At 37.1% G+C, this 25,080-nt stretch overlaps 1 protein-coding gene across 21 annotated transcripts in view; it reads right to left on the bottom strand.

The window, feature by feature from the left end:
• Positions 1 to 25,080, bottom strand: part of GRIA4 (glutamate ionotropic receptor AMPA type subunit 4) — a 367,857-nt gene that overhangs the window by 110,674 nt on the left and 232,103 nt on the right. For all 21 annotated transcript variants that reach the window (XR_011995840.1, XR_011995843.1, XR_011995847.1 and 18 more), the window contains one exon: positions 1,891 to 2,075. Coding sequence is in view for 11 of the 21 variants with exons in the window: in XM_072729916.1 (XP_072586017.1) it covers positions 1,891 to 2,075 (185 nt within the window). In the remaining 10 variants the exon portion in view is untranslated. The remainder of the gene's footprint in view (positions 1 to 1,890; positions 2,076 to 25,080) is intronic.

Genomic DNA, 25,080 nt, shown 5'->3' on the forward strand with positions numbered 1-25,080 from the left:
TCTCTCAATAAGGCTAAAGAATATAAAACCAATATTTTTGAGATGACAAAAAAAAGATGTCTTGTTCCCTTAGCAAGATTTATTTAAGGCTTGTTGTAAGAGTTTATCCAAAGCACTGGGGCCTGCAGAGCTTCTTCTTAGAAACCAGCTAAGCCTCTGAAATGGGTCAGTGTGCTGTAGGTGCTCTACTGCCTGCTCCAGACACAGGCTTTAAAGCACAGGAGCTAAGTGAGGGTCTTTCTGAGCCTTTATTGCCCTCTGACAGGAACTTGGCAATCCAGGCAGTTCTTAAAATTGACTGCTCTTGGGATTCATGAGGAGGTATTTACAAAGCTTCAGTTGTTCACATCAAACAACTCAAACTCTCAACACAGGTGGGAGCAGCAGGGAGCTCAACTGTCTTGCTTAAGAACGTAAGAAAGTTTATTCTTGGGTTCCATAAATACACACTTAAAAATTTCATTTACTTTGCATAGCTACAACCTGAATGATTTTTTGGAGTCCCTCAGGAATAAACCTCAGTGACATACAGTTTTATTATTAATGTCTTCCAATATAATATAAACATATTTCTTCAATTTTTTTTTCTTCTTCTAGGAAAAGTTAACAGAAGTAATGCTGTCATCTCCTCTTACAGTACAAACTTCACCAGATCTTGAAAAGAAATACCGCACGCTTTTTTACTTTTAACTTTTACAAATTCTGATATAGTTGGGGAGGGAAACTAGAATCCATCTTGTTTGGGGCCTTTCGATATTCAGGAGGAATCTCTGAAACATGTTTTGGTTTTGATTTTTCTAGTTGAGTACTTAAGTTATTGTTATAAATAAATCTACAAATTGCTAATTTTACTACTACACCCCAAATCATACCATTATGCAAATTTGTGTGACAAAGTAACCAACAAAGATTTCAAGACACAAAATTGGCTCAGCCAGAGTGACTGATTTTAGGTAAACAGGAGCAAACATTCCTGAAACCACTAGGTGGCATTCAGTCACTGCAATTTTGGCCAAATACAGGTTGAGGCTTATAAGATGTAGGGTCAGGAGGAAGGCAAATGTTACCATTAGTTGATGATATTTTCCTGTCATTTAACACAATAACAAAGCTCAATTTTTGTCTTTTCCTGTCTACTTCAAATCAAATCAACAAATATTTATTGAAAGGTTTATTAAAGGAGTCTTCATTTGTGAAGAGAGTTGAAAACCATCTTCACAGTGGTGCTAAGGCACTTAAAACATCTAGAAGAAGATATCTATATACCATATGCCATTTAATTTTCTTTTATGTAATTGCTTTACTATTTCATTTTTTTAAAAGATTTTATTTATTTATTCATGAGAGACACAGAGAGAGTGAGAGGCAGAGACACAGGCAAAGGGAGAAGCAGGAAGCCCGATGCGGGACTCAATCCCGGGACTCCAGGATCATTGCCCTGGGCCAAAGGCAGCTGTAAACTGCTGAGCCACCTGGGCTGCCCCACTATTTCATGTTGTTAGTTCTCATGTAGCTATTTTTTTAAAGATTAGAAAAAGCACGCAGTCACGAATACTAAAATTTCTAAGATCCTAGAGGCATTAATCTGCAAAATTAATGTTTATGAATATGAGGCCAAGAGCTCTGGGTGATCCACAAATGTTCTTTCTATGGTAGGTCTTAAACATGTGTGAGAAACAGTGCTCCTTGCTGCACGGAGATCTAAGAACCAAAATGGCCTTTGGTGATACAGGATTATGACTTAGTCTTGCAGATGAATCCTAGAATGACAACTCCTGAACTCTGCACTTCAGACTAAATGGTTTGGAGAAAATATTGATGGGAAAAAAATCAAAAGTCAACTTTTTGTAGAAGGTCTAGAGTAGTAATAATATAAATTCCAGGACTTACCTGTTCTAAAATGTTTTGAAGCCTCTCTATCTCACAGTCTATTACAAATTTCTTCTCTTGTCGTCTGTCAAGTTCCTCTAGAAGTTGTCTATAGCTGACATCATTAAAATTTTCCACACAGATGGCGCTGACATGCCAACCATGTTGTCCTGCTTTTTCCATAATAGCTTGAAGTATTGAGTAGCCTAGTGGGGAAAGAAATCCAGAAGGGTTACTAAAAAATACATTTGCTCCTCTGTAATAACCTATGCAGGCACTGAGTCTACATCAGCATTTTTATGCTGCAGATATACAACGAAAGCTTAGAAATTTAAAAATCTGAGTGGTTTTCACTTTCTTTACTTGGGGCAATACGCCTTTAAAACTATTGCTTGAATAAAGGAAGAACACCATGCATGCCTTGAATAAGCTCTCAAAATCTCCTACTGGAGAACATTATATTGCTTTACATAATTGTCGAGATAAAGCAAAAACCAAATTCAATACCACCTGTCGTCAATAACAATTTCATAAATTCTTTTTGTTAATTCTACTCACTGAACAGAATTAATTTTGAACTGTTTTGATGTTCCCCTTGAGCAAGGTAGTAAGGACATTTTTGAGTTCAGCTATGGAAAAGATGACATAAAAAAACAATGCAACAGTATGTATTAACAACCCATTATTGTGAATGGAGGAGCCATTATTATTTGTTTCCCCAATCCCCACCGCCTTTCTGGGAGAGAAGGCATTATTTAAAGATTTGTCTCTTAGCAGGGGGATGATGTGGACTGCGGGTGAATTGAAGGGCTAGTAGGTGAAGCACCAGACATTTAAACTCATAATCCAGTAGAGCAGAATGACATTTAAGTAATCACATGCAGCTTAGTTTCGAGCACTATAATGGTAGCTGTACTCAGGTTCCAGCATTGACCCAATGAAACGTGTTAAATTTGCCTGGCTGGGACATGGAAAAGAGGAGCAGCAACTTGCAGATGAGAAGACTTATCCAAGCTTGCTGAAAAAGGAGGAGTGTTCATTAGCTGGAGACAGCCTTCCAGGGAATGGAGTGGTCTGCGCCCTGTCATTGGTCCAGATCTCTCTGCATCAACCAGCACAGGACAGGAGGGGAGTCAGAGATTGTAGTGACTGCTTTAAGGAAGCTGGGGGCACTCTTAGGGACACAACACCAGCAGTGTTTCTTCATGCCAACACTGTTTTGAAATCTTGCTTTTTGGTTTTCAATTGTAGTGTAAGAAAAAAGGAAGCATCTTTGAAACTATGAATCACCAATAAATAAGAACTGGTTAGAATCAAAGCCTGGTAGGCAGTCATTTTTTTTTCTCCTTGGGCAGAGCACAAGAAATATGCCAGTCCTCTTTAAGAACTCATTGTATGGCAGCTGACTATGGTTTCTTCCTCCCTTGGTTCCTGAAGTTAAGAGTATAGAAGCCGGTGGATTAAAAGTGAAGACTTACAATGAATACACAACACTTGCAGGATAAGAGGGCATTTATTCAGGTGTTTGATAGGTATGAATCTCTCAGATTCAACGATTTTCATTTTCAGGTATATTTTCTACAAGTCAGAGTTTCAAATATTATGGAATACTCGGGTAATATTAACAGATGGAACTGATGATGTGATCATATTTGAAATATGAATTACCTGATATCCTGCCAAATGAAATACTGTCGCAATCAGGATTCATTTTTAACTAAAAGAAAAAAAAATTCCCCCAAGAGGAAGAAAAAGGGCATTTAATTACTCTAAAATTATTCTGATCCAACTATTGCTCCATTTTGTAAGGCATGACTGTGACTTGTCTTTCGAACTTACCTGGATTCTCCTCAGGCCCCATTCCAAGTCCAGTACTCTTTCCCTTGTTTTCTGTTTGACACGTATGTACCAGGATGCTCTGAGTGCTATCTTAATGTACATGTCCATACCTCATTTATTCTGTTACGGGGACTTGGTCTCTGATAAGAAGCAAGGCAATGTCCCTTTTATTCATTTTTGACACCTATGAACATGCTCTTTTAGAAAATACCAATTGACGTCTTACTTTTCCTCTTTCTCCTTTTATTTATTGTCATACCAAAATAATTCAAAGACATTTCATTTGATTTTTTTGCATGCTGTATAAAAATGATAAATACTGGCCATGCACATTGAAATAGGCGCCCTGCTCCCTGGGGTCAATTCACAGCTTGGTATGATTCTTTATATATTGCCTTTTAATTCATTTTTTTATTCTTTGCATCATGTGGCTATCAGGCTCCATGTCACTACTAGCCATCCAGGTTGTCACTTTCCTGACTACAGGACTTGTACAGAATGTACGACCATAAACCTTCAATGAAATTCATATATGTCCCCAGTTGCATAAGAGATATTTCAAGATTCACACTAATAAACCAAAACTATAATTCAAATTCAACATTTTGTTATCCGATTTGTCAGATTTACAAATGACACTAGGATTGAAATAAGACAAAACCCTAGGACACAATCTTTGCTAAATGGCAAAGAAAGTTGGCTGCCTAAAAGAAACCATTAATCATAGTCAGAAATAAATGGCATCTTTTCAATGCAGTGCAAAGGACATGCAGTTATAGGTTGGAAGCTTGAATTCTTTTATAAGCTATGTTTGATTTTCATATGCTCTCTTATTCATTGCTACTCAAATGTGTGTGTCTTATTTACTTGCCAAGATAGTTGGGAATATATTGTGACTTGGAGAAAATACTGCTGTTGAATCTATGATTATGCAACTTAGCTGTTACATAAACTAGAAAATCACAAGTCCTGTCATACTAATTCTACATCCAGCTATGATTTGTATCTCCTAGTTATTAGAGAATCTGTAATGTGATATTGTTGGCCATGAATACTGCAGTGTTACGTGAACATCATAAAACTAATGGAGACTTCACTACTGTTAAAGGATCTTTTAAGTCTTGCTTTGAATTTAAGAAGCTGCCTAACATTTTAATTCAATAGAATTTACTGAAAACTTATCATCCAAGACTCTTTAAGGTTTGCCAAGATAAAGACATGATTCCTGTCTCTATAAGGAATTAACTATCTAGTCACTTACTAAGTAACTAAGCATTACCCAAATTACCCAGTACTATATAAACAACCAAAATAATTCTATTAGAATAGTGGTGAAAGTGTACCAAGAACAAAATCACATTACTGTATTATAGTAAATAATTAAAGACTTTTCATAGTTATTAAATAACACTATCAGTTGCACATACAAGTATTTTTTAAATGTTATTATGCCATGTAATGATATTATCAATTATGCTGATAATTGATCATAGTGATGTGAGCAGTACTGAACTACTGCATCTGCACATAGCAACGATTTTTATACCATCCATGGAGAATACCTATTTTGGATGAGTAGTACCATCCAGAGATGAGGCTTCTAGCAACACAAGCTGGGTTTTATTTATTTGATGTTCTCCCTTTCAAGAGTTATTTGATTCAACTATCTGTACACAGAGGAGCAGGAGGAGAATCAGGAGGAATTTATGTCAGGGTGGATATAATTTCAAATGGAAGAGAGCTATCCGTAAGCTATAAAAAAATAAACCTTCACTTAGATAAAGACAGAGAAGCGCCTATAGTGCTTTTTATTTTATTTTATTTATTTTATTTTTTTTTTCTATAGTGCTTTTTAATTAGAAGTTCACTGGTTCATGAACAGGAGTTGCAACCATGGAATGCTGGGTACAGAAGTCATATTTCCGAAGGCTCAGGAATTGAGAAGGCAATGAGAAGAGGTGAGAATGTGGGCATGATCAGGGAGTATCATCAGGATCACGAAATAATGAGATGAAGGTGTGCCATTATGATGACGATGGGATGTAGACATTCCTCAGTCGTGGGAACCAGTATGTTGGGCATGGGACGGAGAAACATCAAGGTCATGATCGTGGGAACCCATGTAGAAAGGAGAGGACTGGGTCTGTTCCATGATGGAGGGGTTGATGAGCTTCAAAAGGAGAAGCAGCACAAGGACACAGCATTTGCTTGTGTTTATTCCAAATACAAACCCTCCCTTCAGCCTCATGAACTGTTATGCAGGTACCTACCACTACACTATTGGTTTCTCCAGGCTGGGCACAGCTTCCTGCATCCCCAGCTAGTGTATCTGAAGATAAAGGTGTGTATGTCTGGAAGGATACTTCGTGCTGCGTATTAACCTCAGTCTTAGGGCAGAACAAGATTCTGTAATCCTCACTGCATTGAATGCCACCATGCTGGAACTGCAGAACAGATTTAGCAACCATTTAGTTTGGACTCTTTCCAAAGCAGCTTAGCCCCAAAATAACGTGTTCAAAGGCTACTGTCTGGACTCCAAGGTCTCAGCGCACAGAGGAGTAACCAACATTGTAGCTCAGGGAAAATTATCAGCAGCTGTGACTACAGCATTTATTTTATGCCACAGTTCAAGAAGGGCATAGAGAAAATAAACAAAGATCTTCTAAATTCTACAGTTTGAGGCCATACATGCAAACCTGATATAAGATGCGATGTCTTGAGTTTTCCCTTGTCTTCAATCAAGAGTAAAAATAGGAAATCCATCTATAAGGATGGTCATTCTGGGACCTAGATTTTCCCTGAAGCCTCTTTCATTTTCCAACAAGAACATTTATTGTTTCTGAAACCAACACTTCAGTGTGCATGTTTAATTCAGATGCTATCTTACAGGTAAATTTGGTAATCTAAATCTCTAGAGTTTCTGTGAGTTACCACTGAACCTAACCCTCAATTCAGGCATATGGCAAATGTTTTCAACCATTGGCCACAGGTTCAAGGCACTGAACACTTCCCTCGAGGCATGCCCTAACACTGTTTTTTTCTTAATTCTCTTGGGCTTTTCTAGAACCAGGCCACTGGAGAATTCTATTTCAGTACAAAGAATGGCTGAACCTATTCATTCATATAATCACTTGTTTACATACTAGACTGATTTTTATAGTCAGAAACTCTATGGCACTTCCTTGCAGTGCCCTGTATTTTCTTATTCTTCTCTGATACATACCCAAATCATATTTGTCTCCTCTCTCTCTTTCTAGTATCATTTCAGACCATTAATATCTTTGTTTTCTACCCTCCAGCAGCAACATGCATCTCTACCTCAGTGCCTTTGCACAATGCTACCATTCCTTCAAAAAAAAAATGCTTCCTTCTACTTTTGCCTTCTTTTATCTTTTGGAACCCGTTGCAAGCATTACTTATCCTCTGACTAGCTCACTTTTCCCTCTTAGTTCTTCAAGCTCTTATACTTTTCTATACATTTCCTTCAGAGATTTTTACCATAGTTACTAACTATATAGATGAATGATGATCTGATTAGCGTCTTTGCCTTCCACTATGCTGTAGGCTCCATGAAGACAGGGACTACTTCTGGGGCACCTGGGTGGCTCAGTGGTTGAACATCTGCCTTTGGCTCAGGTTGTGATCCTGGAGATGTGGGATTGAGTCTCACATCAGACTCCCTGCAGGGAGCCTCCTTCTTCCTCTGCCCATGTCTCCACCTCTCTCTCTGTGTCTCTCATGAATTCCAATAAATAAATAAATAAATAAATAAATAAATAAATAAATAAATGACAGGGACTACTTCTGTGCACAGGCCTTCTTTGTCCACTGAGTGCTCAGTAGATGCTCGGCAGAGTTATCGGAATGCACGAATGAACTAGTGGCGATTTCACAGAGAGAAGGCTGAATATTAAAGGGCTCAGTGGTAAGAAGCAGCACAGCAGGTCACATTGAGGAACCTCAAATACTTCAGTTTATCTCATGTGTTTGGAAGAACAAAGAGGGTATGGGCAGATTTGGTGTGGACTGCGGGAAGGCTGCTAAGCAGGCAAAGGTTGTGTCATGAGGGCTTTATCCATCACATCACAGAATTTGGTCTTTATTCCTCAAGGATATTCCTCAAGGACTTCAGGAAGAGAATGACAAATGTGCTGTCGAGTGATCATTCAGCTGAGGTGTGGGAATTAGAAGGTTCAGAAGTAACAAGAAATGGGACACCGATTCAGAAGCCATATGGATGTAATCCAAGTGAGATGACAGAGAAAGAGAGTGGATTCTAGATGAAGGGGGAAGGATAACTCAACTTGGCCACTGATGAAACACAAGCAATACGGATGAGGAGGATTTGGGCATAACATCAATCTGTTCTATTGGTGGTCGTTTTACTTCCGTTTCCAGAAGGCAGTTAGGTCTTTTTTGATGCCCCACATATTTTTCTATGTGGATTTCAGATGTTGGGTGACTTCTGGTGACAAGGCCTGGCAACCACCTGCTTTCTCACCCAAACCAATGATAGATTGTCACAGGTTTGAGAGACTCAATTTTCTTTCTTGCTACAGGCATCCATTTTTCTAGAGACCATCTTTGTAGATTTTGAATAAACACTAAGAATAAACTGGATATCTTCCCAATTTCACCTCCACAGTTTATCTCCCCAGCACTGTGAGCATTTGTCAGTATCTTTTCATAGTGGATTACAATCTCTTTTCATGCAAGAAAGGCATTCTTGAAAATTGTGCATGATTTTTAACTCCAATAACTAAAGATTAGTTTCCTACTTAGAATAAATGTCAGGCATTATTTCTATACAGTTATTATTTTGCTCCTAAATCAAGATTTTCTATCAATTTTAAATATCACAATATATAAAATTCACAGTTCTGATAATATCTATTTCTTTTCTATCACAGTATAAGAAGTTCACAATTTGGACTTGCACTAAATGCAACCATGTATCTTAAAAAAAAAACAACACATTTATCTAACTATTTTAGAGGAAGAGAGAGGGACGAGGGGTGGGGGAAAGGGAGAGGGAGACAAAGAGAATCCCATGCAGACTGCTAAGTGTGGAACTGGATGCAAGACCTCGAGATCATGACCTGAGCCAAAATCAAAAGTCAGACACTCAACTGACTGGTCCAACCAGGTGCTCCAATCATTGTCTTCATACAGAGATTAAAATATAAACTTGTGAATTAATAGGCAGCCAAATAATGTTTGTATCATATTAAGCATTTAAAGTACTTAAGACCTAATTTTGCATGTGAATATTATTCAGTATGGCAACACTCTGGGAAAGCAAAGTGTTAAGTTGAGAGGAGGGATAGAGCCCCTTGTAGAGAGGCCTTCTCTGTGGAGAGAATGATAGGTGACAATGGGGAAGGTCTGAAAATAGAGACAGTGATGAGGATAGGAGCCAAAGGCAAAGTGGCAGAAAGCTTGAGGAATGCTTTATAGATTACTAATAGTTAGGAGACTGGTTTGCTGGAGTAGTGGATTCATAAACATACTAGGCTTTATTATCATTTGACAATACAGTTGGACCTCAGGAGAGCTCTGTGAAGGAGGTGTGATTATCCCCATCCTGTAGGTGAAGGAACGGAGATAAAGGTGGGCTATGTGATGCACGTAAAATCATCACCCTAACAAGTGGCAGAGCTGTGATGTGAACTCAGATCTTCCATTCTCAAGTGGAGGGGCTCTGGCACCCTGTGTTAGCGGACAGGGAGAGCTGGAGATGAGACTGGAAAGGAAGGTTGAGGCTGTGTTGACCTAGAGAACTCTCCCCAAGGTGGGTCTGAATTAAAAACTGAAAGTTAAATTTTACTTCACCGGTCACAGGGCAACACTGGAGGCTTTGGAGCAGAGAAAAGATAATTATAAACTTGCTTTCTTACACTTTTGTAATGATGGACTCAAATAAAGAAGGAAGAAAGGGAATCCAAATTGGAGGCTACTAAAATGAATCTAGGTGTAATGCAGTGAATCCTCCAATCCACAGTAGTTCTCAAACAAATGGGAAGAAAAGGACAAAGTCAATTGCTTGCCTTTCTCTAAATTCACTAATTTCCCCCTCATTTTGTACTCAACCTTTGAAGAACCAGGAGATTTTTCATTTTATCAGGTTGGAACCATACAAGACTACCATTTTTGTTAGTCTAAAATATTCAAATTTCAGCAATCTTTTCTATTTCAGTGTAGAAATGGCTTCTGAATTGAGATAAATAATATTCAGTGTAATTAGGGAGGCCTGAAAACTACTTAATTTATGCATTTAGATGCTAAAATGATGTGGCAGGTAAATGTAAGAACTCCCAAACCAGGGCTCAGGGAGGTCATGAGTTGTAGGAGCCAAGAGCGTTGCACATCTCAGTACTCCTTAGGGCATTCATGAAAATTGTTCTATAATTTTCATTACCAATCTTATAGCAACCATCTTGAGTCATTAACAAAGGCTGAAATAAGCCTCAAAAAATTCAGAATTAAAGGAAGTTTGAAATCCATTTTTTTTTGAAATCCATTTTAGAAAGAACTCTATTCTAAATGCTAAAAACAGAAAAACTTTTGGTTTATAAAAACAAATCCTCAGCTAAGCCTGAAAATCTGGTTCATTGGTTAAGGATAACCAATGCTCCACATAGAATTCTGGTTCTTAAAAGACCAATTAATTTATTCTACCCTATGTTGAAGTCTGAGTCCAATACATCTCATTAATTAATCATGAAGGCAATCACTAGCAACAAAACACATAGAAGTGTTACACAACATATTAAATATCAGTTTGTTATAGTCACATGCCAGACTGTGTACTGTAAATAATATTAATTTGGATCTGGCTTTTATACACAAAGCCAAAACCATTCATTTTGGTTGTTTTGAAAGTGATATTTTAAAATGTTACTTTTGTCTTTTCTTTAGAAAAGAAATAGCAGTACATAATTTTCTTTAGATGATTCTGGTGAAAGGATTTGCATACAATTATTGAGATAATTTCTGCTCCTAGCGGGAACAAACCCAGGATGAAGTAAGTATTCACCATATGATTAGCCTAATTTTTATATCCCACTGAGGCTTGCTCAATTCCAAGAAGTAATTGTAAACTCATGTCAGTGACTGAGAGTGAATGCATTTGATTACTCACTATTAAATTTCTTTAGTGGGGAAATGACACTGAGGTGATCATCTAAAGAAAGAGTGATTTCTTGAATAGCATGCCAAATGACAAATGATGGATTCAGTGGTCGACTCAGTTACTTTCAACTATATGGTTCTGAGGCAGGGTATCTAACTCCTTAATCATCCACTTTTGACTTCTATGCAATGGAGATGATTAATGCGGGATTTTATTACATATAGTATACTTCTCCATAGCTGTTAAGAAAAACCACCTTCATTCCCCATGGTGGACTGAATGTCCATTTGAGGGATGTACTTTGTGAATTCTTGGTAAGCAAAGGAATTCTTCCCTATAGCTCTGGGAGACTCCTAATGTATAACTCAATATCCCATACCCTCTCAAAAATGAAAACAAAAATTTAACCCTTACTCTTAAATTATGTATTTGGTTATTAGCCAAGAACTCGGGTTAGTCAGAAACCCAGAAGATACTCTCAAACTTGTCACTTTTCTCTACCCTCATCTCAAGTCAATCCTGTTATTCCTTCCCAAATACAGTATTTAAGATCTTCCATAAACAAGTCCCTACTTATTCTTTCATTTTCATTCAATGAATATTTATTGAGTGTCTACCGTATGCCAGACCATTGTTCCAGGGTCTGCAGATACGAAATAACAAACACAGTAAAATGTGCCTACCTGTATGAAGCTCATGCTCCAGGGCTGAGATAGACAATAAACAAATGCACAAGTACATTTAGAGCATAATGCCAAGAGGTGGTGACTTCTATAAAGAAAAATGAAGGAATAACAAGACAGAAGTGATGGTGGGAGTGGCACTTATTTTTCCACACCACTCTCTCACTGTCTCTCTGAGCTACACATTGCTCAAGTCATACTAAAGATTGGCAGCTTGCCCAATAAACCAGATTCTTTCTCTCTTGCTTGATGTGCTCCAAAGGCTATCTCTGGAGCTGAGAAAGTCTATATTCTTCATACTTGCTTGCTTTTTTTATTGTTTTATTTTTTTAATGAAATCACTGCTTACAAAAATCTGCAAGAGCCCTCACACCCATCCCCTTCATATTTCCCATGGATCAGCCTCTGCCCATCACCCAGGAACTGAAACAACTCAATGAATGCCATGAGGGGAAAGGCCCTGGCCTCTGACCCAAGCCTTCACAGGGTGACAGTTCTACCTCCCATGATCCTTCCTGTCAGGCTGGAGGTGGCGTGGTCCCTGCCACTGTGGCTCTCAGGTCACCACCTGGATCAGAGTGAAATGATGTGAATGCCTTGCCCTAGAGACTCCTCCATCCCCCAGTAGTCTCTCTCTTTCCTCCCTCCACCCCCCACCCTAATCCTTGCAACCTCTAATTGAAACCTCAGCTTTAGCCTTAGGTCATTTTAGAAGACTTATCTCATTGGGACAACATCAAAATAAAAATCTCTGTACAGTGAAGGAAATTAATTAATAAAACTAAAAGGCAATCTACAAATTGGAGAAGATACTTGCAAATGACATATCTGATAAAGGGTTATTATCCAAAATATATAAAGAATGTATACAACTCAACATCCCAAAAATGAATAGTGCAAGTAAAATAGGCAGAAGACATGAACAGAGAGTCCTCCAAATAAGACAACCAGATGGCCAACAGACATGAAAAGATACTCAACATCACTCATTACCAGAGAAATGCAAATCAAACATACAATGAGATACCACCTCACACCTGTCAGAATGGCTAAAATTGAAAACATAAAAAACAACAGGCATTGGTGAGGATGTGGAGAAAGGGGAGCCCCTTAACACAATTGGTGGGAATGCAAACTGGTGTAGCCACCGTGGAACAGTATGGAGGTTCCTCAAAAAATTAAAAATAGAACTATCCATGATTACAATCCAGTAATCATGCTACTGGGTATTTATCCCCAAAATACAAAACACTCACTCAAAGGGATACAAACACCCTTATGTTTATAGCAGCATTATTTATAATAGCTAAATTATGGAAGCAGCCCAAATGTCCATCAATTGATGAATGGATAAAGAATATGTATATACATACAATGGAATATTATTCATCCATAAAAAAGAATGAAATCTTGCCATTTGCAACAACATGGATGGAGCTAGACAGTCTTGTGCTATGCGAAATAAGTCAGTCAAAGGCAAATACCATATGGTTTCACTCATATGTGGAATTAAAGGAACAAAACAAATGACTATAGGGGAAAAACGAGAGAGAGGCAAACCGAGAAACAGATTCTTAACTACAGAGAATACACCAGTAGGGGGGTTGGGGAGAGGCAATGGGTGAGATAGGTGATTGAGATGAAGGAGTGATGTGCTGGTGGGTGATGTATGGAAGTGGATCACTATATTGTACACTTAAAACTAATATTAAACTGTATGTTAACTGTGCTGGAGTTAAAATAAAAGAAAAATAAAAGGAGACTTATCTGACCTTTCATAGTGAGTTGTTGTCTTTTTTTCTTTGAACTTCCCTAGTTGTCTGTTTGTACAGTAATTACAGCTCATACCTCACTGAATTAATAAATTATTGCTCAAGTAAGCATTCTATGCATTTTTGAAAGTACTAAGTATACAGTGAAGCACAGCTGCTGATCTGAAGGATGTTGGATTTTAATAACTGTAATTGTTAATTTATCTGTCTAGTTCTTTAAGTGTGACATGAATTCTTATTCCCTTGTTTCCCTAGTTTTTTGTTTTTTTCAAAAGAAAGAATCTAAGACAGATTGAATTGAATGGCAAGGGTAAAAATCCTGTCTGTTTTATATCACATCCCTCCCCCATTTGATCAAATGTAATAATAATAAAGGAAATAAAAATACTTGAAAGCTATTAAAGCCATACCTAACCCATAGCAGATACCATATTAAGGGGTTTATGAGCATGGTGTTAGTTTTATTATCTTCATTTTATATAAAGCAAACTGGATGATAGAGAAATTAAATTCTTGGCTAAGATTATATAGCTATTGATTGGTAGAGGCTCGTTCCATCTGATATTAAAGTTTGTCTTTTATTCTCCTCTATGATACTGTCTATATAACAGTGAACACTTCATTCCATTCTGTTTGGGTTAATTTTATTCCCCTATTAAGGATTCATTTTCTTCTCTTTTCTTTTCTTTTTTTAGATTTCATTTATTTATTCATGAGAGACACACACACACACAGAGGCAGAGACACTGGCAGAGGAAGAAGCAGGGTCCCTGCAGGGAGCCTTATGTGGGACTCGATCTCAGGACCCCAGGATCATGCCCTGAGCTGAATGAAGGCAGATGCTCGGCCACTGAGCCCCCCAGAGTCCCAGGATTCATTTTTGACCAAGAAGTATCCCTGACTGCGAAGCATTTCAGATATCAGGGGTATCTCCATAGAGCTCTGTATGGCTTCTGCTGTTCATGATGGAGATGTGCTTTGACTCTGGGTTCAGAGAAGTGACGTGCCTGCCCCTCGCCACCCTGCCCCAGCAGTCTCTGGTATACCTGGTCCAAAAGTTACAACAATGGAAAAGATTACAATAATGAATGTTTTTTCCTTCACAACAGTTTATGAATCCTGTCCTGTGGATACATTTGGTTACTGATATTGCCCTGGCACTGTCATAAAACCCAAAGGGCCATTTCACAAATTATATTTGAAATTACAGTACTGGAATGATTAATGTAGGGAATTTTTCTAAGTAGGTAGTACAACAGTAAAACCAAAAAGCACTAGCATTTTTAATTAGAATAAAGTTGCCTGAAAATTAAATGGATATAGAAATATTTATCTACAATTTTATATTTGTAACACATTTTAGCCATGTTTGTATTATCAGGATGAAAAAATCAGATTGGACTATTCATTTTTTCATCAAATACTTAGAATATGGCAATAAATCAGTAACTCAGTGTCTGCTTTGCTGAGTCAATAATCACTGGCATTTTGATTGCAACTCATTGTTTTCAAGGTTCATTTTGACGAAACTAATGTAACTATCAAATTAATTGTGCTAACGAATTTGATTTTTATTTGTTTAGTTGTTTTAAGGCACTCTATACATTAATTCATAAAGTTAGTGAAAATTTCTTCATTATGTGCTTTTTAAAATGTAAAATTTGAACTACATTCTCTATTTTAATCTCCAGATGTTCCCTCAAGGCTCAAAATGTTATTAATATAATTGCAATACTTAAATTCAACTATTGTTTTTTGTTCTAAGAAGCTTTTAGTGCTGAGTGTTTGTGAACACATATTATAGTTCATTTCTGAAAAATATGTTCATTTGCAGATAGATACTCAGAATTAAATGAGTATCTGCATTGAACATTTCCCCAAACTCTAACTTCTTCCTTAAACATGCATTGTTTTATGATACACCTTTCTAAGTTTGATAGTTCTAGCAATTTCTATACATTGACTATCCTTAAGCACTATTTCAGTACAATCAGAAAAAAAAGCTTTAAAAAATTAAATTGAAGAACTCTAGAGTTAAAAGGTTTTTTATTTTTCCTTGGGATTTACCTCTTTGTATATGTGGGGTGGTCCTATATCAGAAGAGAGTATAAATTGGGATTCTGAATTTTGTAACAGAATGTTAGCTGTGCCACAGGTCTATCTTTTACATAAAACATATAAACTCTCCCTGTAATTGGAAATGCAGAACCTGTGCATTCCAACTCTCCTAGCATTCTAATCTAAGACCTTATAGACTATTTGCAGCCCTAAGAGACTTTAGTGCTAATGTAGTCCAAACTCTTGACTTTGAGAAAATGAATGCCTCTCCATCCATCAAAGATGACTTACCAAAGAGTGTGTTAGGTATGGTAGAGAGTCAATGAGGTGTCCTGACTCCTAAGCTAGTATACTTTTCTGAATTTCACTGCTTCCCTTAACATTTCAGCTAAATAACTGCTTTTTGAGGAAGGTGACCTTAAGAAAGGTGATAACCAAGGATGTAATTCTCAGACATGAATTTTTATATTGTATTTATTTATTGAAATTGCAGAATCTTATATTTTACAAAATAATAAAATATTCTTAATGTCCCTTAATTAAGAAAGAACCTCATGCTAAACTCCTTCTACAGTGCAGAATGAGAAAAGGGTCTCCCTCTCCTAATCTAGATTCTAATCTAATCCAGATCCTTTTGTAAAACAGCATGAATATGAATTCAGCCAATCATGTCTCTTATTTTCCTTTGGATCCAAAAAAAGATGAGTATAGTTTAAAGTCACTGTTTATATATCTCTGATAAATATCATTCTATTGTATATAAGGACACCACTTTTCATACACTACTGTACTAAATGCAAGGCCACTGTTACTATGCTACCAAGTGTCAGCTGATGATCACAAGTGGCCCAGAGAATGGGAAGGCATGTTCATAAATATACTGGCCATGCAGCAAAACAATTTAAAATTATTAAAAATGGCTGAATGCTTTTCTCATATCTAAAATCACAAAATTTTAAAGATAGAACTCAACTCTTATTTCACAGATAAGGGAGAGGAAATGATGGGCACCTCCTAAGAAGTCTGTTGTGAAACCAGTACCTGAAGAACAGAGGCTATAAAAACTCACCCATAAAATGACAATCTGGAAGTCTCTCTCTCTGTCCCTTCCTGTCTGTCTCTCATCCTCTACCATTTTCTCTCTCTTCTTATTCTGTTTCTCCCCTTCCATCCCTTCTGTATGATCTCATCTTGCTACACTTAGATTATTTAAATTTATTACATTTTACTTTACAAAATGAGATTTACTATACCTATAGAAATAATACTCAATATATTTAACAATGCATGTGATATTGGTTAATCAAAACGACCACCAGTGCAGCATGTCCTGCAGGGAAGAATATCATATCTACTCACATGCTTTTTGTAACCCCACTTTCCTTCAATAATAGATCATGTGTATCTTTTTAGGTCAATAAACATAGGTTTACATCTTGACTATTAATGGTAACAGAGTACGCCATTGCATGGCACATCATATTTTATTTAACATTTAGGTTATTTCCATTTTTTTGCCTGTTCCATTTTTTTGCCTAATGCATTGCCTGTTACAATGCATTAATTTTTCATTTTAAAATGTGATTCAAAGACACCTGGGCTGGCTCAGTTGGTGGAACATGCAACTCTTGATCTCAAGGTTGGGTCTTTGAGTCCTATGTTTGGTGTAGAGATTATCTAAAAATAAAATATTCAAAATGTAATTTAGACCAAATTCAGATTTGGTCTGAATTTGGTGAGGAATAAAAAAAAACAGGCTAAAATGTAATAAATTATTTTTGTGTGTGATAGATAACATCTAATTACTAAATTGCAATATAGCTATTTGGCTTTCTTTTTTTTTATTTTTTTGCTATTTGGCTTTTATAAACAGAAACAAAGTGGTACTGGAATGTTATTTTGCCATCCAAAATTCCTTCCATGAATATTTAAAATTGCATAGAAGATGAAACTGATTTCTCCTTTCTTTCATTTTTTTTCCTTTTGCCTTTACTTAAGTCTTTAAATTTAAGCATCAGCCTAAAAATTTTTAAGGCTCTTAAATAATGTAGTAGCTGCATGTAAATGAAGAATATCTTAAAGATACACCAAATATACCATTTGAGAGATGTAACCATATAAAATAAATGTGCTTGTTGCCAATTTGTCTTTCTTGTGCCTCAAGAGCTCTGACCTCAGTTTTAATGCAGAGTTAGAACAGAGAACAGATGAAGTGTGCGATGGGATAACTTCTCCTCCAGGACAGACACCATCCTGGGTCTTCCTCGCCCAGATCAGGTGATCAAACATTTCTTATATCACTCAACAATGTATCAGACGGCAAATCAGCACAGAATGTAGAAAGACACTTTGCTCTAACAAGTACACCTTTCTTTTCTGTTTCTTTTTATGCCTTGTTGTCTATCCATCCTACCTGTAATGTCAAGATCCAGAAGCTGAGAAGTATTTTAAAATTTGTAAGCATGCTTCTCATACCTAAATAACTTTTTAAAGGTTTCCACAGATTTTTAAAAGTGTAGCTCTTTAACACTTCCCTATTTATAAAAGCAATTCATATATATACATATATATACATATGTGTGTATATATACACATATATATATTTAGAGAGAGAATGCATGCATCCAAGAGATAAGCATAAAGAAGAAAAAAGATCTTAAAAAGTCAACCATGTATTTACCATCTAAAGCTATCTATTAATAATTGTTGAATTTTTCTAGTTCTTCTCATTTATGTTCTCACCAATATGGATGCCAGTGTTATATGTACACTTTTTCTCCATAAAATACTTGTTTATGCTATTTAAAACTTAACAAGCACCATTTGAAGAGTTGCTTACTGTTATGGCATGATGCTTCTCTATAGCTCACTTATATTTATATTTAGATCATTCCTTTCCTGCTCTTGTAAATAATATTGTGATGTATATTTGGCTTCTAGTGCTCCCTTTCAACTGTTTTGTTTTGCTTTTTTTTTTTTTTCTTAAGGAGGGAGCATGGAAAGAGTTCTGTATTATATGTCAGTAGATATTCACAATGCCAAACTAGTTCTGTTAGCTCTGTTTGGGAAAACATTGGTATCATCCTTCTAAAAACTGCAAAATTTAATAAGGCAGTAAGCCATGTGGACTATAGAAAAAAATATGGAGTAATTTATTAGGTTCAAATCTTTTTAGAAGCTTTATTTTTTTTTTTTTAATTTTATTTGTTGAGAAAAAATGAAGAAAGATAAATTCCAGTAGGAAGTTATCATTTTGGCTATCCAGGCTAATTGCAAATGTAAAGTTTGAGGTGTTAATGCCCATGATGTATCTTCAATAGTCAAGGTTCCAGAAGGGGAGTCATCACTACTGTTGTGTGACCTTCTGCTTATTCTGGCTTAAACAGTCCTAGGACAGCTGCTTCCAAGTTTATATAGTTTTGCACTCTCCGTATCTGGGGCTTGTCCACTGGTCCTCCCTTGTCTGATCCATCACTCCACACTTAGGATGGCTCTGGCTGTGCTGCTGCTGATCTGTTTATACAGGCTGTTCAGCATAAACGCCAAATTAGCCATTTCAATTCTCAATTGGCTATTCATTTTACAAGAGGCAAATCTGTATACATTCAAAATAGAGACTTATATTTTGCTGGTTATATCTGCTCAGAGTTTATGCGAGGCAACTTGAATGAATTGTACTGGATTGTATATCCAGATCTGCTCTTCACTTTTTACCACCCTTTCCCATGTTGATGGTCAAGAAGGCTGATCAGTATGGTCGGCATCCATGACCTTAGGTTTCCAGGAAGTCATGCGCAACACACCCTTGGGCTGGAGAAGAGTGAGGTCAGGATATCCATTCCCTGATGACTTTCCCACCAGGTCAGTGTGGGATGATGGCATCCCTTAAATAAAGAGCTGTATCCCTGCCATTCAGCATTGTCCATGCAGCTACATTCTCTATATAAAATAGACATATTGTCCACTTCCTTATCTGCTCAGACATATGATGGCACAGGCTCCCTGCTCTTGCTAGCTCTGGGATATAATTCCCTTTCCTTGTAGGTGTCTGTAAACCCTGCTCACATCTTTTTAAAGCAGTTCCATTATTAAGCAGGTACTGATTACTGTTTTAGTTCATCTGGGCTGCTATAATGAAAAAATCACAAATGGGGTGGCCTATAATCAGCAAATATTTACTTCTCACAGTTCTGGAGGCTGGAAAATCTCAGATCATGGCATTGGAAGATAGAATAATGGCTCATGGCATAGGCCAACTTATCAATTGATGGCTATTTCTCACTGTAACCTTATATAGTCAAAGGGATGGGCTGGCTCTCTGGGGTTTCTTTTATTTTATTTTTTATTTTTTTTAAGATTTAATTTATTCATTCAGGAAAGACATAGAGAGAGAGGCAGAGACATAGGCAAAGGGAGAAGCAGGCTCCATGCAGGAAGCACAATGTGGGACTCAATCCCAGTACTCTGGGATCATGCCCTGAGCCAAAGACAGACGCTCAACCACTAAGCCACGCAGGTGTCTCTGGGGTTTCTTTTATTAAAGGGCACTTATCTCAATCATGAGGGCTCCACCATCATGACCTATTACTTTACAAAGGCTCTACTATTTACTGCTAACACATTGTGAGTTAGGATTTCAACATATGAGTTTGGCGATGAGGGGCAGCAGAGGAGACACAGCCATCCAGACTGTAGCAATTACCCACGTAGAGAGCACCATTTGTCTCCTACCAGGATAGCCTCTAATGGTAGAAGCTTTGAATCCAGAGAAATACATGTTTGGTAGAAAAAACTTATAAGTATAATCATTCTACCAATCCTGTTATAACTCTAACCTTAATATTAAATTCCAAAATTGCATGAGACAGTTTATAATTTCCACTAAATTATCATTTTTTTCTTCTATCAGAAAAAGCCTATGCTAACCCTATGTCCTCAGATATCACTACTTCCAAAAATACTACCTTTTCATATTCCTTCAAAAATTAAGACCTAACACAACAGTTTAAAATTTCAAAGATTACAAAAAAAAAAAAAAAAAGAAGAAGCTGTATTCTGGCCCTCCATATTTGGGGGTTATGCCACAGTAATCTTGCATTCTTTTTACATTTAATTTTATTTTTTAAAAGGTTTTATTTATTTATTTGAGAAAGAGAACAGGGGCAGAGGGAGAAGCAGATTCCCCACTGAGCAGGGAGCCAGATGCAGGGCTCTATCCCAGGACCCTGAGATCATGACCTGAGCTGAAGGCACATGCTTAACTGACTGAGCCACCCACGTGCCCCTAAGCCTTCAATTTATAAAGAATCTTTACAATAAGTAACACTAGAAAGTTTCTTCATCTGTTATAAACCTCTTTGGAAAAAATATACTTTGCCCAGTGTTCTCTGAATAAGGTCTCATGCTTCACCTTTCTTTATGATTCATCATCAGGATGATCTTTCCTGGAGAACTTATAAACTTGTTATTTTGTGCTAACAAGAAACACAATCAATATTCCCCCCTCCCTGCTCCCCACCAACACACACTCATGACCAAGCAGTTTAGGGCAAATATGATGTTCCAACAATATGATTGTATCAGTCCTTGTTTGCATACTTGTTTTTTCCTTCCTTTCCATGTTTTTGCTTTCTATTTCTTTTAAAGTTATATATATGTGTGTGTGATATTTAGATATACATGTAATGTATGTATGTGTGTAACTACATATATATATGTGAGATTCCATATTATATATGGATAATCCCTTATTATGTATGTATGAATATGTATATTCCATATTATATTATGTATATATACCATCATTATATAATAAAACCATCTCAGCTCCATTTTATTAAGAGTTAAGATGTGAATACATATGGAAATACCTTGAAGTTATTTCAGTCAATACCTCTTCTTTAAAATTAACTAGAGATATTGTCAAAACAATTTATGTACAATGGACATTAGAAAAATCCAATTTTTAATATTTTATTTATTTATTCATGAGACACACACAGAGAGAGGCAGAGACATAGGCAGAAGGAGAAGCAGACTCCCTGCAGGGAGCCTGATGCGGGTCTCAATCCCAGGACCCCAGGATCATGCCCTGAACTGAGCCAAAGGCAGACGCTCAATCAATGAGCCACCCAGGTGTCCTGAAAAATCAATTATTTTAAAATAGACTTTGTTTTTCAAATTCTAAGTGTAAGTTTTCTAATTTTTAGAATTAATGACAAAAAATATTACACATACAAAATAAACAGTACATGTAGATTTCCAAAATACTCAAATATTGTTGTCAGAAGCCTATTCTTATCATTAATTTTGCAGGTAAACATATTGAATAGTTAATGAGAATTATCTTTCTTCTTTCCTTTGACAAATGAAAGCAATCCCTCTAAAAAGGAATGGCATAAACCATAGCAAACATCTAAATGCTAAGGGCTTCACATGGATTTTCCTATTTATTCCTGAAAACAACTTCAAAATGTATTAGGTATTCATTCACATTTTTTCCAGATGAAGAAACAGAATTAGTAAACTTAGTGGCAAAGTATTCTCCAAGAGAGTTGCAGTAAAATCTCCCCTCTCTCCTGTCTTCATACAGCATGAAATTACCCACCTCCCACGCTGAACGTGGGGAGTTCCTTCCCCTCGGATCTGGTAGGTCAGTGACTGTATGATTCCAAGGTTAGATCATGGACGTTGATCTAGCTTCCTCCTGCTCCCCTTGGGATGCTGAATACCATGGAACAAGGGAGCCCAAGTGGCCAGTGCACAGGCTACAAGTAGAGGTTGACAGAGGGGAACCACAGATGAACTTTCAACTGACAGCCACCATCATCCACTAGACACATGAATGAGAGAGTCTCTGAGACCATTCCTGCCCCAATGACTGATTGCAACTACACAAGAGACCCTTCAGTGAGAATCTCTAGCTGAGCTCAGCCATCTCTAGAGCCATGGAGGTGATCTACAATGCTGTCAGTTAGATTGAGGTGTGTGTGTGTGTGTGTGTGTGTGTGTGTGTGTGTGTGTGAATGATTACACAGCAATAGCTTACCAGAACACTGAGCAAGGTAACACAGCTAGTAAGCAGAGCCAGGACATGGCATGCCTACACATGGAAGTCTTGCTTCATCACCTCATCTACACTTTCAACCACTATACCATCCTGTGTCTTCCTGACTGCCTTCTATAAACTGTAGAGATGTACACAGCTTTCCTTATACAGATACGAGGAATACTGTGTGTGTGTGTGTGTGTGTGTGTGTGTGTGTGTGTGTGTGTAGAGTGGTTATAGTCCTAGTAGCAGCACCACCAGCAGCAATAATAGCTTTGTGATAGTCCCAGTAATAGTAAGAGTAGTAATCTCTGGGTAGCACTATAGTGAATATTATTTTTAAAGAATGCTGGATAAAGGAAAACATTTCACAGAGTAGTTTAACTCTTAGGATCTTTGAAAAATATTTATATTCTTAATGCATTTTCCCAGTACTGTAAATTCTAGAGGATACAAAGACTACATTATGCCAGGGATGAATACCTTATTAAAAGTTGCTCCTGAATAGTTTGTTCTTAATGCAAAAGGTCTTGCTTTACAATTGCTCTGCAATTCATTAATTTTCATTTTATTCCCTTCAAGGGCACTTAGGGTCTGGGATGCACAGTTGTAAAACATAGCTCTCACTAGAATTCATAATTTACTGGGTCTTAATATTCCATTTGAAGAGGCTCTTGGAATATGATGAGGTCAGAAGAGAAGAATAAAAAAGAAAGCCATTTGGTATGCTTAATAATAGACTATTTATCCATGGCATAATCTGAAATTTTTTTGAGCATGGCTGAAGGTGACCTGTATCTCCAACTCATTCAGTCTGGATTGGTTACTTTGTAAGAACTGGAAGAGGGGGTTATATACATCTCATTAATTTTCTAGCCCAACAATATTTAACTTTGATAGCTTATTATAAGTAGAGTGACTGTACAACTTATCATACAAACTCAGGCACTTTCAACAGAACAAGGGGGCACCATTTAAATTATGCTAAATAAACCAGAACTGAGAAGGCAAGCCACAATTTATGGGCCAGCAACTGGAGCGGGTCCCAGGGGAAAATAGTGATAAAGAAGGCACTGCCCACATGCAGCTCCTCATCTTCCCGCTCCTCCTGTGTGGTAACTGAGAACTAATGAAAAACATTGACAGAAGAAATGCCCAGTGCAAAAAAGTCACGTCCAAGTGCACAAGTATAATCTGTGATGAGGTCCTGGCTGTCTAAGCAGTCCTGAGTCTCCTCCACTGCATTTCTCCTTCTTACCTGGTGAGATGTTAATTAACCCATGTCTCTGAGGAGTTATAGTGATCCTATCAACACTTCCATTTCTTTTTAATCTTGGAAAGTTAGGATAATATTAGAAATTCTGTGAGATGTCTAGAACTGAGGGCTCAGGATCTAGAGTCTAGTGCTTGAGATCAGAGAATTCTGAGTCTCCAGTGTTTGCAGGATGTTGAGACCAAGATTATTGGAGCTGCATTGGAATTACACAGGAAATCAACTCAAACATTCTTGAAACAAATTAGGAACAAATTTGGGAAGACACTGAGAACTGTAACACGTTCAGGTTAACAGGATGAGTTCAATGGATCTTCTTCCTAAAAAGCCAAATGAAGTTTTAGACATGAGGATTTTCAATAATAGGAAATGATACTTTATGTATTGAATTTTCATGTTTATTGGATATTTTTATATTTTCCAAAACCAATTTAAAAGTGTTAACAAATTAATATAATAGTATTTTTTACAAAACAATATGAACTAGATTTGATCAAGTGACCCTTTCAGGCATACAAATTTCACCTCCAATTCTTTTTTAAAAAATATTTTATTTATTTATTAGAGAGAGAAAGAGAAAGCATGAGTAGGGAGAGGAGCAGTGGGAGAGGGAGAAACAGACTCCTCATTGAGCAGGGAATAGGACTCGGGGCTCAATCCCAGGACCCTGAGATCATGACCTGAGTTGAAGGTAGACACTTAACCCACTGAGTCACCCAGGCATCTATTCACTTCCAATTCTAATCTGTGTTGAATCAAAGCATTTTATAGCTTAGAGGAATCACAGAGCAATGTAATCAAACTTCTGATTTGAAGGTTGAGCCAGAGACCTTACAAGACTTGCCTAAGGTAAAGAGTTAGTTATGGGAAGAGCTGGCTGCTGATAGAGAAGGATCTAAAAAAAATTCCCTTCTCATGTCTTCGAGAACATTGTCATTGTCCTTGGGGGAATCTGGACAGGGCAAAGTTGAGAAGGAAGTCTACAATCCTCCAGAGGATGTGAACTCCTATTAGCTTTGGGCAGAATAGAGCAAAAGAACAAAATAAGGACATGCCTATTGAGTTTCCATTAACATAAATCTTTAAGAAGGCACTTAAGGATTGTCCCAAAAATTTGGTACTCTTTATCCTCAGCACCACATTCTTTTAGGAACAAATGCACAATTAGAATTCTTTTTTTTCCTTAAAGATTTTGTTTATTTATTTGAGAGACAGAGAGAGAGAATGAGCAAGAGGGCATGAGCAGGGTGAAGGGCAGAGGGAGAAGCAGACTCCCCAATGTGCAGAGAGCCCAATGTAAGCCTCCATCGCAGAACCCTGAGATCAGGACCAGAGCCGAAGGCAAATGTTTAACTGACTGAACCACAAAGGCACCCCAAGAATTCTTAATCATGGGAATAAACTGC

The sequence above is a fragment of the Vulpes vulpes genome, chromosome 12, assembly GCF_048418805.1.
Source record: "Vulpes vulpes isolate BD-2025 chromosome 12, VulVul3, whole genome shotgun sequence".
NCBI classification, from domain to species: Eukaryota; Metazoa; Chordata; class Mammalia; order Carnivora; family Canidae; genus Vulpes; species Vulpes vulpes.